General features: G+C 45.9%; 1 protein-coding gene and 1 non-coding gene across 7 annotated transcripts in view; one reads left to right on the top strand and one right to left on the bottom strand.

Moving 5' to 3' along the window:
* Window positions 1–1617: 1617 nt before the first annotated feature.
* LOC110082983 (uncharacterized) lies at window positions 1618–7386 on the bottom strand. The gene is made up of 2 exons (XR_012088228.2): window positions 7125–7386; window positions 1618–2195 (listed from the first exon to the last, which is right to left on the bottom strand). It is a non-coding gene; the product is annotated as an uncharacterized LOC110082983 (transcript).
* A 188-nt stretch (window positions 7387–7574) lies between these two features.
* WAC (WW domain containing adaptor with coiled-coil) overlaps window positions 7575–13522 on the top strand; it is a 55369-nt gene continuing 49421 nt past the window's right edge. For 3 of the 6 annotated variants that reach the window (XM_073003007.2, XM_073003006.2, XM_073003009.2), the window contains exons 1-3: window positions 8122–8298; window positions 8462–8498; window positions 10005–10200. In XM_073003007.2, coding sequence (XP_072859108.2) covers window positions 8258–8298; window positions 8462–8498; window positions 10005–10200 — 274 coding nt within the window. In that variant the 5' untranslated portion in view covers window positions 8122–8257. Of the gene's footprint in view, window positions 7715–7761; window positions 7830–8120; window positions 8299–8461; window positions 8499–10004; window positions 10201–13522 lie in introns of those variants that run through there. The other 3 variants (XM_020800972.3, XM_020800999.3, XM_073003008.2) reach the window with 3 other exon arrangements.

The following is a 13522-nucleotide window of genomic DNA, read 5'->3' as shown; positions in this document are numbered from 1 at the left end:
GTTATTCTGCCTCTTTGGTCATCCCATTCTCACTTTTTTTTTGAAACAAGCACTACATGTGTCTTAAAATAGGGTGTGACAACATTGGCAATTTACCCCTCGGTTTGTGTTGCAGCTGCCATGTTTAAAATGTAATTATTTACCAACAACTTCATGACATGAAGTCCAGTCCTTTTCTATGGGAAATGGTTTCTTTTTCTTCAGCCAGCGGGTGTATGTGTGTCTCATTTTGCACCAAATCAGCTGGCATTGCTTTTCTCCATTTTCTGCTGTTTTTGATCGCCTGTCCTGTTGCAAAGGGGCAGTGGCAGAGGGGCAGCCCATGTGCTTCCTGGCTTGGGTTTCTTCATGTCTATGGTGACATTGACAGTTGCCTCCAAGCAATTTTTTTCAGTTTTTAAAATTATGCTTCTAAAATTTAGTGCTGCATCAGAGAAGCACTATGTAACTTTCAAAAAAAAATTAAAAAACAATAAAATAGAACGAAAGGAAAGAGTGGGAAAGAGGGCAGTATTAATAGGGTGTGTTCCCCATAGAAACTGAACTGATTGGGAAGTGCACTGTGGACCACAATTCTTTGGAAAAAGATTAAAACCCAAAGGCAGTGAATAGAGAGAACACATGAACAGTTTCTTCACCTCACCTGAAAACAGATGGCAGCAATGTCATAAAAAACAACCTGCTCTTCTCTTGGCAGCAGTAGGAGCGGTACCACCCCTATCAAAAGCAACAGGTTAGGACAATGCCTTGCCTCCATGAAGAAACCCAAGCCACGAAGCACATGGGCTGCCCCTCAAATTTTACAGGGAGAGCAGCAGCTGCTGCTTGATGCTACATGTCAGCAACTTGCTTTGCTCCCGTGCACCCTCTTCCACAGAAACTGTCAGCCTTGGCCCACCCACCCAACTAAGCTGTGGGAAGGAGCCAGGTGGGTGAAGGTTTGCCCCACCTCAGTCAGCTCTAGACAAGCACCTGGCTCCTTTTTCTCCACCATTTCTCCTGCACAAGTTCTTGGCGGCACTCAAATCCCTCGGAAGAAGGCGGCGGTAGGGGCAGGAGCGGCAGCAAGCGCAGCACCCGGCAGTACTGTAGCCCGCCCGGTAGGAGGAGCGCCCCATGGTCTCTCTATAGCCGGCGCTCGGTGCGAGCGCCTGGCTCTCTCGGCTTTCGCTGTCGACAAACGACAGCAGTTTGAATTTCCCGCTTTCCCCGCCTCTCCGGCCCTCCCCCCCCCACTTTTTGGTTCGTATGTCAATTCTCCGTTTGCAAGTCCAAATGGATTTTTGCGGACGGAGAAGTACGCAACTCAAAAAGTACGCAACTCAGGCCGTTCGCAAGTCAAGACCCCACTGTACCAAGATGTGTTTCCTATGCCAAGTGCCTCATGCTGCATTTACAGTTAGTGGCATGTCCAATCCTAGTTCTTCTATTCCATAACAGTGCAACTTTGGGGCTCTCCCCTTGGACTACACACCTAAGAATAGGAAAGCACTTCATGGTTTAATGCTAAACTATACAGGTATGTGAAAACGTTAGCCCTCTTTATATTTGTACAAATAGGATCTCAAATAATGAAGTCCTATCTCTTGCTACTTGCAGTCTGCAAAAAGACCTAAATTATTTTAGTTTAAGAATTTTATTACTGTTTATTGACTATTTTTAAAATGCACCATCAATACACAAGACACACATTAAAGTGACTGCTGAGTGAGACTTATTGGATAACTTTTCACCAAACTTAATGTTGGGTTTGTTGGAGCCCAAACATTTGAACATCCCCAGCCACGTTACTTTTCAGTGTTATTATTTCATCCAGATTCCCTGTTTCTGTCTTCAAAACAGTCAGGAGCATTCGAGTACTTTCCAAGATCTTCTCATAGGCCAGTTCAGTTTCAGCAAGAATTTTATCAAGTTTCTTCTGTGCAGCAATTTTCTCCTCCAAGCGTTCGCAAACAGACTCCAAACGTTTTGTTAGTTTCTTGAGTTCATCCTGGGTCTTATTCTTCTCTTCTTCTGCTTGACCAATCTGCTTATTCAGCTCTTCTCTTTGGATACATAAGTTTTCCATGTATTTCACAAGTTCATTATTATAGCTTTGTAGAACAGCCCCCTGATGAGTCATCCTCTAGGTTCCACCTTGTTGGGAAAGGAGGAGTAATTTTCTTCCGCTGGTTGTACATGCCACCATCAGCTTCCTATTTCAGATTTCAAAAAGGAAAGAACCATCTGTCAGTACTGCTATGTCAAGCCAGCATGTGCACAAAGCAACACAAATCAACAGCCAAAGATTACAATGTGATTAAAGAAACCATTTTTTGTAAGCTTCCAAGAATCCTATTTTGCCATCACTCAATGCTGTGACCTCTTAGATTTGCTTGGCTACTGATATTTTAAGCAGCTGATGGTGGTGTTCAGACTTCACCAATCCCATGAGCCACTGTTGGGCGGGGGTCATTCATCTCCTCCCCATCCCAGTGATCTGCTCAATACTGCCAGCGTGGAAGCTGAAGAGCCATTCAGTGAAACTCTTCAGGACTGCTGGTAAGAAGGGGAGGCTTTCCAGCATTTGTGCTGGAAAAAAGTTATCACAGGAACTACAGTGGTGCCTCGCAAGACGATGTTAATTCGTTCCACGAAAATCACTGTTTTGTGAAAACATCATCTTGCGAAATGCAGTTCCCCACTGGAATGCACTGAAATCCATTTAATGCATTCCAATGGGGAAAATAGTCATCGTCTTGCGAAAATCACCCATAGGGAAAACTTTTTTGTGAAGTGTGGACCAGCTGTCAAAATAGCTATCTTGCGAAAAATGGTCCCAAAAAAACCCCATCTTCTGAAGCACGGACTGAAACATCATCCAGTGAAAATCGCCCATAGGGAAAACCATTTTCTGAAGCGCTACAGCAATCACAAAAACTCATCGTCTCGCGAATAAACCATTTTGCGAGGTACCACTGTATTGTATTTATATCTTTCCCAGCATTCCAGGTTCTGTGTGGAAATGTGGGAGAAATGATGGTGTAGGAGATTCATTCTTGTATATCCTGTCTCTTACTAGAATCAAAGCAAAAGCAAAAAGCATGTTGCTTATATACCGCCCCATAGCACTTCAAGCACTCTCTGGGCGGTTTACAAGTTAATTATGCAGGCTACACATTGCCCCCCCCCCAGCGAACTGGGTACTCATTTTACTGACCTTGGAAGGATAGAAGGCTGAGTCAACCTTGAGCTGGCAGACCTGGGACTGAACCCCAAGTCGTGAACACAGTTTTAGCTGTAGTACAGCAGTTTAACCACTGCGCCACAAGGCTCAGGTTCCCTCTGGGCTACCAGACAGCTGCTCAATTCTGCTGGCAAACAAGGTGTATGAGAATTAATTCTCGTCCTGTGCAGCTTTTGCAGACAACAATTCAGTGACATTTTGAGGAGACCTTACAATGGGCTCCAGTTGCTCACTTATTTCAAAAATGTTTGCTCAATGACTTTCCATGTAAAATGAAGTGCACCATTCATTTGGCTTTGTTCTAAATGCATGCAGCATTTTTCTCTTTTCTCAAACATTTTATGTGCATATAGTCTACTGAAATCAATGACACTTGAAATAGTAACATAAAGGGTAATATTGTAACTCCCACTGTATTCAAGAGAAATTACTCCCAAGCAAGCGCATGTAAGATTGTACTGTGATAACTTTTTTTTTTAAAAAAATGAAGGATTGAGGGAAACCAGAGGGAACAAAAGTCCAACAGATACTTTAAATGAAATCTGTTTAAATAATTCTATGGGAAGCCAAAACAGATACAGGCAGGCATCCCAGCACATGAACATAAAGGACTGGGCACAGATTGTTCTGAACTGCATTGATCTTATTTTATGCAAGTTAGGAAGAGCCCTGCTATAGGTAATGACCTGTCACTCTCTCACACCTTCCTTCCCTCCTTAATTGCAACTTTCCCTCGTCCTGCTTGCAGTTACCTCCAGCGGGGCGGAAGCAGTCATTCACAAGCTGGACTGACTGCCCGGCGCTGTTCTACAGCTGTAACCAGAAACCACTGAGTCCCAGAAAAGAAGAATCTAGTCTGCAAACCAATACAGCCATGTTCCTTATATGCGGCTCCTGGCCACATTTTCAAAGCACCCAACCAACAGAACCTATAACAAATGGAAGAAAGTTTGTAGGTGTGTTTAACCATGTAAAACATGTTGTAGCATATATTTGCACAACTGAATAGGCAATTGCTTTAATAGATGTGTAGGTGAATTGGCATTTTGTGCATGTATATGCATAAGGAACATAAGAACATGCATGCGTATCTGAACTGCTATTACGAATGTGCAGTTGAATGATTATGCACAAGTATTGAACAATGAGTCTGTAAATATTTATCAAATAAAGGAGCATGGAGGAGGAAGAATGATATAGGCAAAATACACAATCCTATCTTTTCTCTTGCTCTCTCTATTTGGTCCACAAATGTTTGTCTATTACACTAAGTCTTCTCCTCCTCTGATTCCAAAGTGTTGTTAAGCTGTTCCACATCTATATACTGACTTGGAAATATAAATACGTATACAGTCTGCTTCCTCATTGGCTTGATGCTGGAAAACAAGTATGATCTGAGACCAACATGTGCATTAGACAACCAGGATTGATCAGATTTTGGATTAGGCCATTGGCTTACAGAGCTTGGTGATGGTTTCTGACAAGATTTCATTTTGTCATGATTTATGGATGCCAAGAATGTGGGACTACCAAAACATTTGCTTTGTTACCTGCAAAATGTTTACAGTAAAATGCAGTTACAATCCAAGCTTCAAGCTGACACACATTTACTGAAAATTCAGGAGAACTGAATTTTGGAATAGTTTTAAATCTCCAGGAGGTTCTTTCCTCGAACTCTGCAAAGACTACTAGAACTTTTACTAGAGTTGGACTATTCACAATGCTGGTGATACAAATATTGGCACCACAGGGTTCTTGTGGAGATTCAGCCCCTGCCCCCTGAACCAGCCCGTCCACTTACTGGTTGTTGTGTGGTGCGCGTGGCTGTTGTCCAATCATCATGCCAATTGCAGAAGCAGCCAAGCCGGCGCTTCCCCCTCCCTGTGCAGCCTACTGCCTAACAGCTCAGTAGGGAGACTCTTCATCCCATGTCCTTATCGGGGTGGTTGGCTGCGCGGGGAGAGGAAGCACTGACCAGGTTGCTTCCACAATTAGTATGACAAGGCAGATAACAGCTATGCATGCTGAACGGCAACTGCTGAGTGGACTAGCTGGTTGGGGGGGGGGGCTGGATCTCTGCAGCACTATTCATATCCCCAGGGATACAAATACCCCAACTCTTATTTGTACCACGGGCGATGGTGGATGAGCCAAGAGGCCAGAATTTCAGACCACAACTTCCACAATACCTTAGCCACCTGGGGGAGCTTATGCGCTGTACAGCAGAAAATTTTCCAAGGTCTATAACAGGCTGGCATTTTACATCTCAGCTCAACTATGACACTTATTTGGAGAAGCTCATACGAATCAAGCAACCTATAATACATGTCTCTCAGAATGCTGATACTATGGACGGATCACGAGAAGGCAAGTCTCTTTAGAAAAGACAAGAGTGCTAGGAAAATCGGAAGGCAATAGGGACAAAGGAAGACCTAGCATGAGATAGCTTCACCCACTAAAGGAACCACAGCCTTTCGTTCGCAAGGCTGTTAACAACAGGACCTTTTTTTTGCAGGCCATTAATTCATAAGGTGGGCCATAAAGTGACTCGACAGGACAGAAGAAGAGGAAGATCACCGGAGGGGGAGGGGCCACTTTCAATTCCTCTCTCCTGCCGCTCCAGTATGTCCAGTGGCAAGCAGTGCCTGCTCCACTGGTGCGGCAGAAAATACAAAAAAGATAGCCAGAACGGACAAGGGCATCCAGGGGCAGAAGTCAGAGGAGCATTCATGCAGGCGGATGTGCGCGCGCGGACATACAGAGCGAAACAAGCATCCACACGTGCACACCACCACAGGAGGGACACACAGGCAAGGGTCCGAACCTCCTTCTCTGACGACGACGAATAAGCTGCCGGGGGAAGGGGGGGTAACCGGAGCCCAAGAAGACCGCTTGGCCCTCGTGAAGCGGCCTCCGGAGGCTTTTCTTTTCCAGGGCTCCGGTCCCGAGCGAGGCCAGCTGCCTACAAGCCAACGGGGCTCGGCCGGGGGGAGGCTCCTCACGGACCGAGGGGGGCAAAAAGCTGCGCCGATTCGCGCCCTCCTCCTCTCTGGGCAAATCCAGGAGCTCAGCCGCCCCCTTTTCTCTTTCTGCCCTCAAAACGAGAAGGGGCGGAAAAAGGCGCGGCGGCAGCAGCGGCTCGGTCCGGGCAGGTGCCTCTCTCTTGGCTTCCGCGGCTGGCAGCGGGGCTCGCCCGGGCCCACAACCGCCCTCCCATCCCCGGGGGGGGCGCCTGCCCGACCAGCGACCAAGGAGGCCGCGCGGCTCCTTCCGGACTCGCTTCAGAGCAGCCCCTCGGCACCTGCGGGGCGGAGACTTCGGCGGCAACAGCCCCAAACACAGCTGGTGGGGGGGCGGGGGAGGAAAAGAAGGAAACACCCCTGCGCTTGCGCACTGGAAAGAGTGAGGCTGGCATGCCCTTCGCCTTCCCCCACTTCACCCCCTTTTCCCGCCTTCAGAAAGCAACCCCCCCCCCCCAAAGAGGCTAGGCAGGCCACCGCGCTAGGCTGTATAAGCCGCAGCGACATTTTGGGCGTTTCCACACACAGAGACAAGGAAGGAGGGCTGGAGATTGATAGCCCGGCGCGATGCACGCTTGCTCAGGAACGAGACCCATTTCCGAGCGCAAGCAGTCCTGTTTAAGCCAAAGAGATTGTGCCTATAGGGCACTCTGGCTAGCCTGGGAGTTTTTTTTTCCCAGTCAGCGACCCACTTTGCTGGAAGGAACCATGAAATGGGAGCTTCCAGCCGAGTCCCTTCCCAATGCGACATTTTAAGCCCCTTCTTTTGGACTCGCCCCAAGGAGGCTTGTCCTGGAGACTCAAAATGGTTCCTGGCTCTACATCCCGCAAGAAAAAAAAAGGACTCTCGGCATCCTTTCCAAAACCGCCGTCCATACCCAGTTTTTCCCTGGCGCTTTATCCTCTCTCCTGAGCATGCATGCGAATTGTCGTCCTTGTTAAGTGGAGCCGAGCCGGGCGGAGAAAGGCGACGCCCGCCCCCCCGCCAAGACAAGAGCGGCTCCGGCCATCTCGAGCAAGAACGAAAGGAAAGTGACCTCAGCCAATCAGAAGCTCGGAAGTGGCTCCACCAGTAGGCGCGCAGCTTTTTCAGGGCTTCCGAATGGGTTCAGAAAAGCGGGGTCACGGAAATAGCCGAAGGGGGCGGCGTTCTTTTTTTTTCTTCCCCTTCCTCCGGAAATAGCCGATGTCTCTCTGGACTCCCAGCGGAGATCAAGGGGGAGGGAACGGCCGATGCTCTCGCCGAAAGCGAAGGCCTGGCGGGCGGGACGGAAATGCCTGACGTGTCGTGAAACTCGAATGCCCGGCCTTGAAGCGGGGGGTGGGGGGATAAGCCTCGGCGTATAAAAATCCACCGCGAAGGGATTTCCGGGACCTGACGGAAATTGCCGATGTCTGCCGAAGAAGAGAGGGCCTCGGCATCCGGAGGGGAGGAAGGCGGGCTCTAGCGCGAAGAAAGAGGAAGGAGGTCATTAAAACAAAACAGATCGAAGGGGGGCGGAGCTTGGGCGGAAAGAGCCGACGAGAGCCGACGTTAAGCGAAGGCGGCGGCGTCTGTGGTCCCCGGATGTAGTTGGACGGCGGTAGTGTTGGGAGCAGTGGCTGAGGGAGGAGGGGGGAGGAGGCGGCGGCGGCGGCAGCAACTGAAGCAGCGGAGGGCGAGCGAGCGAGGGCGGGCGGGCAGGCAGTGGCAGCGAGGGGGGAGGGAAGACGTCGTCGTCGTCGCCTTCCTCCGCGCTTCTCTGCCTGTGCGCGGTGTGGGTTTTTTTCCCCCGCGGCGGCGCCTCGCTCTCTTGTTTCTCGCTGGTGCGGAGAGGAGATGGGCCCGTGAGCGTTGCTTCCCCTCACAGCCGAGCTGCCTGAGCCGCTGCTCCTCCTCCTCCCTCCCTCCCCCTCCTCCTCCCTGCCCCCGGTCGGAGCGCTGCTTCCTCCCCCTCCCCCTTCGGCGGCGCCCGTGGCCCGGCCGCGCCCTCCTGGTCCCCTCAGTCTCTCTCACACAGGCCGGGCATTGATGGTAATGTATGCGAGGAAACAGCAAAGACTCAATGATGGGTAAATAACCCTCCCTTCCTCCCTCCCTCCCCCCCCCACCTTTGCGTTCCGCCTTCACCGTCTACGCTTCTCGCCCCCCTCCCCCACCCTCGCCCCGACACCAACGGCCGGTAACGGCCGCTCGGTAACGTAACATATTTTTCTTCTTTTTTCTCTTTTCCAGCTGTCACGACCGCAAGGGGGACTCGCAGCCCTACCAGGTACCGACGGCTTCGCCCGCCGCAGTCCCACACCGATAGGCCTTTGCGGCGGCAACTGGAGTGTGGGAGGAGGGCGAGCGGAGCTACTCGAGCGCAGGGTTGAGCCGCTGCCGCTAGGCCGCGCAGAAGCCACCCGCTTCCCTTTCCTCTGCTCCGCGCTCGGCGCACGGGGGAAGGGAAGCGGGGGGAAGAGAGAGAGAGAGAGACTGGCCGCTATGGCAGGTTTTCTTCTCCGAGCGCGAAGGCCTGAGCGAGGCGGCGAGGGGAGTTTGGCGGGGCGGAGAAGCTAGAGGCCTAGGCCTCATACGGGACGCGGGGGGGGGGGTACCAGCGGCCGCATTGTTTTTCGTTCCTGGGAAATCGGTGAAATGAAGGGAAGTCACTGAAAACTAAGTCAGAAGAGTCTCTTGGGATCTGTTTACCTCCTGTTTCCCATTTCTGACCCATTAGACATACACTGGGTAGGTTCTAGGTCGTGAAATGAAATTCCAACAGAATTATAACTTTCCAAGATCATTTTGCCAGTGCATGAAAATTTTAAACCTGTAGGAAGTAAAGATATCTGTAAATAGAATTAAGTTATCTTTAAATACGTAAACACTTCGCTCCTGCACAAAAACTCAGAAGTGGGGTTTAAATAGGATTATTTAAGTATTCATCCATATCTTAGTGGTCATGTGTTGAAAAAATTGACCACTGGAGGCTGCAGGTGGTGTCAGTCCATACAGTATAAATGTTCACCACACAGAAATTTGCATTGTGAAAATGTTGAGAAAAAGGCGGCTGACGAACACTTCTGTCAAAGTGTGTTCAGTATACACAAGGTGCTGGGGATGCTAAGTACTAGTATCATACTTGTAACATTGTAGATTGTGTTCCTTTTAATACTCCTGCAAAACTCCATAAATTTTGTTTGCAGATGAGAATTTTTCATAAATTGCATGTAGCCAACCTTGCTTTGTATACATTCTACTGATTACAAGCAAGTATTTAAATTGTATGGAATACAGCTTGCCTGAGTGTTCAGCTAAGGCTGTTAACTTCTGCAAAAGTGTTTTAAAAGAAGACAGTTTGCAGCAGTGGTTCCCAAGCTTGGGTAACCGAGTTGTTGGACAGCAGTTCCCAGAAATCCCAGCCAGCACAGCTGTTGGTGAAGGCTTCTGGGAGTTGCAGTCCAAAAACACCTGGTTTATCCGAGGCTGGGAACCAGTGGTTTACTGGGATAATTGAGTTGATTGAGGATCAGCTGAATGCATTGCTTAAGAGGGTGTTTTAGTAATAAAAATATTTCTTGTTGATAATTGGGATTAGGAATAAAGGACTCATTTGTTACTAAATTTGTAAAAGGATTAGAGATTGGAGAAGAAGATGGTTAATGAATTTTAGAAGTCAGATGTGTAATTGTAGGCTATTTGATTCCACTGGCAAGTTTTTCATGCTGCGTAGTGTTTTTTCTTTAGTAGAACAAAATATAGTCATTTGTCTATATCTTGTAATTTCTTGCAGGCTCTTAAGTATTCATCAAAGAGTCACCCCAGCGGTGGTGATCATCGGCATGACAAGATGCGAGACACCACAGACCCTTCACCACCAAATAAAATGTTGCGACGATCCGATAGCCCTGAAAACAAGTATGGTGACAACACTGGACACAGTAAAGCTAAAAGCATTCATACTCACAGAGTTAGAGAGAGGGATGGTGGTGAGTTAACTTGAGCTGAATTTTGTTCAAAGTATTACTAGCTTGCATCAGAACAGTACTGAGACAAATGACTTGTCACATTATTTCAGTTTACCCTGTTTCCCCAAAAATAAGACCTAACCTGAAAATAAGCCCAAGTATGATTTTTCAGGATGCTCGTAATATAGGCCGTAACCCAAAAATAAGCCCCAGTTAAGTGAAACCCCGCCCTCCACCATTGTGTAGCATTGTGCACCAATCAGAAGAAGATGACTTCTCCTTAAAATAAGCCCTAATGCCTTTTTTGGAGCAAAAAATAATATAAGACCCTTGTCTTACTTTTTGGGGAAACACAGTACATATAAAACTCCCTTAAAGTGAAATACACTTTTACAATTTTTCACTTCATTTATTTTATTTTGTTGGCTTTCATCGTAATCAGAGCATTTATTCTGTAGTTTTCTTTAGTTGACAAGTTATATGGGAGGTACAACACCAGGAGCTACTCTTAAAATACACATTCGTTTTTATTCAAATCAATACAACAATTGCCTGATATTTTGGAAGTATTTATATTATTTTGCTAACAGAGAGACAGCAGCTTTGTGAAGCATATCTATTTTAGGATACAGCACACATTTTGTTCCTTCAGTCAGAAAAAGGATCAGAAATTCCGAGCATATCTTTCATATAATAGGGTTGTGATTAAATATTTTTGAAAAAGTGTTTGGTTCACAAGATAAACTATTTTTTCTAATGCATTATAAACAAAAATTGGCTTCAGTTTAAACTGGAGCTTTAGAGCATACTTAAATCCATAGTCCTTTGTCATGTATATATTTTGTTAAAAAGGCGTTCTGTGTAGATGTTTTTGGCATCTCTGTGTGATTATTCCCTGTTAGTAGGCTTTAGGCACATAGGTTGTATGTTTTATTTGAGATCAAGATAGCCGATCTGAATCTAGACGGGAGAGGAAAACTGAATCCCTTATGGGCATGGCTTTCTGTAGTGTTGCTTATATGTTTATTTCATTTATATACCACCCCATTAATGTATCACACTATTCTGCGCTGTTAACAATATGATAAAATCCAGTGGAACGTAACAAAACAAAAATGAAAGAATACAATCAAAGTCATAGAATGAACAAGCAAGCAAAATTTGGAGCAGTTACCTGGAGGAGCATTACCTGGGGGGATCTGGTGATGCAGGTGGGTGATCTTGGGAAGAGATACTCTAACAAGTAATGGGGTCCCAGACTGCAGGGTTTTACAGGTGAGCATCAAAACCTTGAAGCAGATCAGAGATGCAACTGGTAACTACTGCAAAGGAGCCAGGACTGGGGAGATGTGATCAAATACCACCTAATGTGAGATGGTGTGGTGGCTTCTTTGTGAGAAATACATATTCTGAAATAGGAGAAGATGGAAATAGGAAAATTGTATCCAAGGAAGAGAGGTGGGGAAAGGTAGAAGGTAAAGAACTGCAGCACATAGATTTAAGCAATTAAATGAGGCCTTTATTGTGGATTGCTTAGCTCGCAAAAGGAAGGTTGCTGCTGTAAGGGGTGCAGAAAGATTTCTTCCCACACAGTTCTGTCTTAGACATGTATATTTATATGGTACCATCCATATACATGATGTTTTTTGATGAATATAAGAACAGTTATCATAATGGGTAAGAAAATACTGGGGCACTAATAGATGAAGGAAGTAGAAAGTGAAGTGAGAAATTATGGGATTCCTCATTTTCAGGCATACTCATTAGGGTAGGAAACTAGCTTTTCATTAGGAAATGTCATTGTTTAAGTAGGAGATAACGTTCTACAATAAGCCAAATAGTTATTAATTTTATAAGTGGAATAAAATGCTGGAATTTATATTGGCATAACTACAGATGTCAGTTTGTGCAGTTAATTTGTTAAGTCAATGTAGACATTTGCTATCACACCCAAGTTATGCAGTTGGTGCACAACAGAAAATATCTACACTGACTTTAAATTTGTGATTGTTTATCACTAAAAGGTACACTGAGTTAACAGTGGCAGATACAACTAAAAGAATCATCATCATTTATGTTTGGAACCTTTGATTCACCCTAATTGAGCCATATCATAGGTAATTTACTGTAGCAGTAGCCAAAATGCTGCTGGTGTAAAGTTGCACTGAGGACCCAGATAACATCACCCTCTGGTACTGATATTATTCAAACTTCTTATCCCTTGCCTTCTGAGGGTTCCTAGGGCTCCCTTTTACCTGTGGAAGACTGGGAGTCTTGAGATGACGGGGGAGTGGTTGAACCTGTAATAAATAGTAAAAATTGCTGCTGACAGTTCTGATAACATAATCTGGCTCTGCACAGAATTTTGCCAAATGAGTAGTAGCTCTGGGAAAATGATGTTAGTAATTTTAGAACTGCATTGCTGGAAGCAACCCTATGGATCATGAAGTCTAGCCTCTGTCAAAGAGGCACAGCAGGGAATTAAACTCCGAATATCTGGCTCTGCAGCCAGTTGCCTATATCACTGAGTTATCTAGCAGTTCTGTATTGTCCCTTGAGTTGGAGAGGAAGTTCATCTGTCTCTAGACAGTTGAGGGATACCAGGTTGACTAGCTAGAAGGCTTCATAATTGGTATTTATCTGTAGAAACAGTTGTGGTATTTTGTGTCATTCAGTGTACTCTACCACAATATTGTTCAAGCAATACGAAATGTTGTATCTGCTAGGGATGTAGGCTTTTATGTGCCCAATGTAAAATTACTATAGCTCCTTTGTGGAGCCTTTCCCCTCTGTATTTAGTGTATTTGTCAAAATTCAATTGGTAAATGAGTTATTCTTGACAAATTGGTAATACTTAGAAATAGTTATCTAGTATTAACGTAACAAGACTAGATATATACTGTTTTTTGTTATTCTAACAAATACTGTATTCTTATTTTATTCTGTGGTATACCAAATAATACAATGCTGTTATGCCAAAAGTCTTCAGTGCTGTGTTCTGTAGTCTAGACCAGAGTAGACTGTCTAAGGATTACTGTACAATTTGAAGATTGAAACAATCGGCTATAATCTTACTCTCTTCTATAGCTTTTGAAATGAAAGAAGGATTGTAGTGGCATTGCACATCTACATAACATGTAAAGTTTTCCTATTCTGCTATTTTGCCATTTTATGCTACTTCTAGGTGAACAGAGCTCCTTTATCAACAGTACAGTTCAATGATAGAGGGTGTTGGTGTCCCACATTTCCAGCTTCTCTTAGAACAGTGGTTCTTAACCTTGGGTTATTCAGGTGTTTTTGGACTGCAACTCCCAGAAGCCTTCACCACCAGCCATGCTGGCTG

The sequence above is a fragment of the Pogona vitticeps genome, chromosome 6 (assembly GCF_051106095.1).
Source record: "Pogona vitticeps strain Pit_001003342236 chromosome 6, PviZW2.1, whole genome shotgun sequence".
In the NCBI taxonomy this organism is placed as follows: Eukaryota; Metazoa; Chordata; class Lepidosauria; order Squamata; family Agamidae; genus Pogona; species Pogona vitticeps.
Note: the sequence above shows the minus strand (reverse complement) of the source record. Positions and strands in the feature narration are given on the sequence as shown.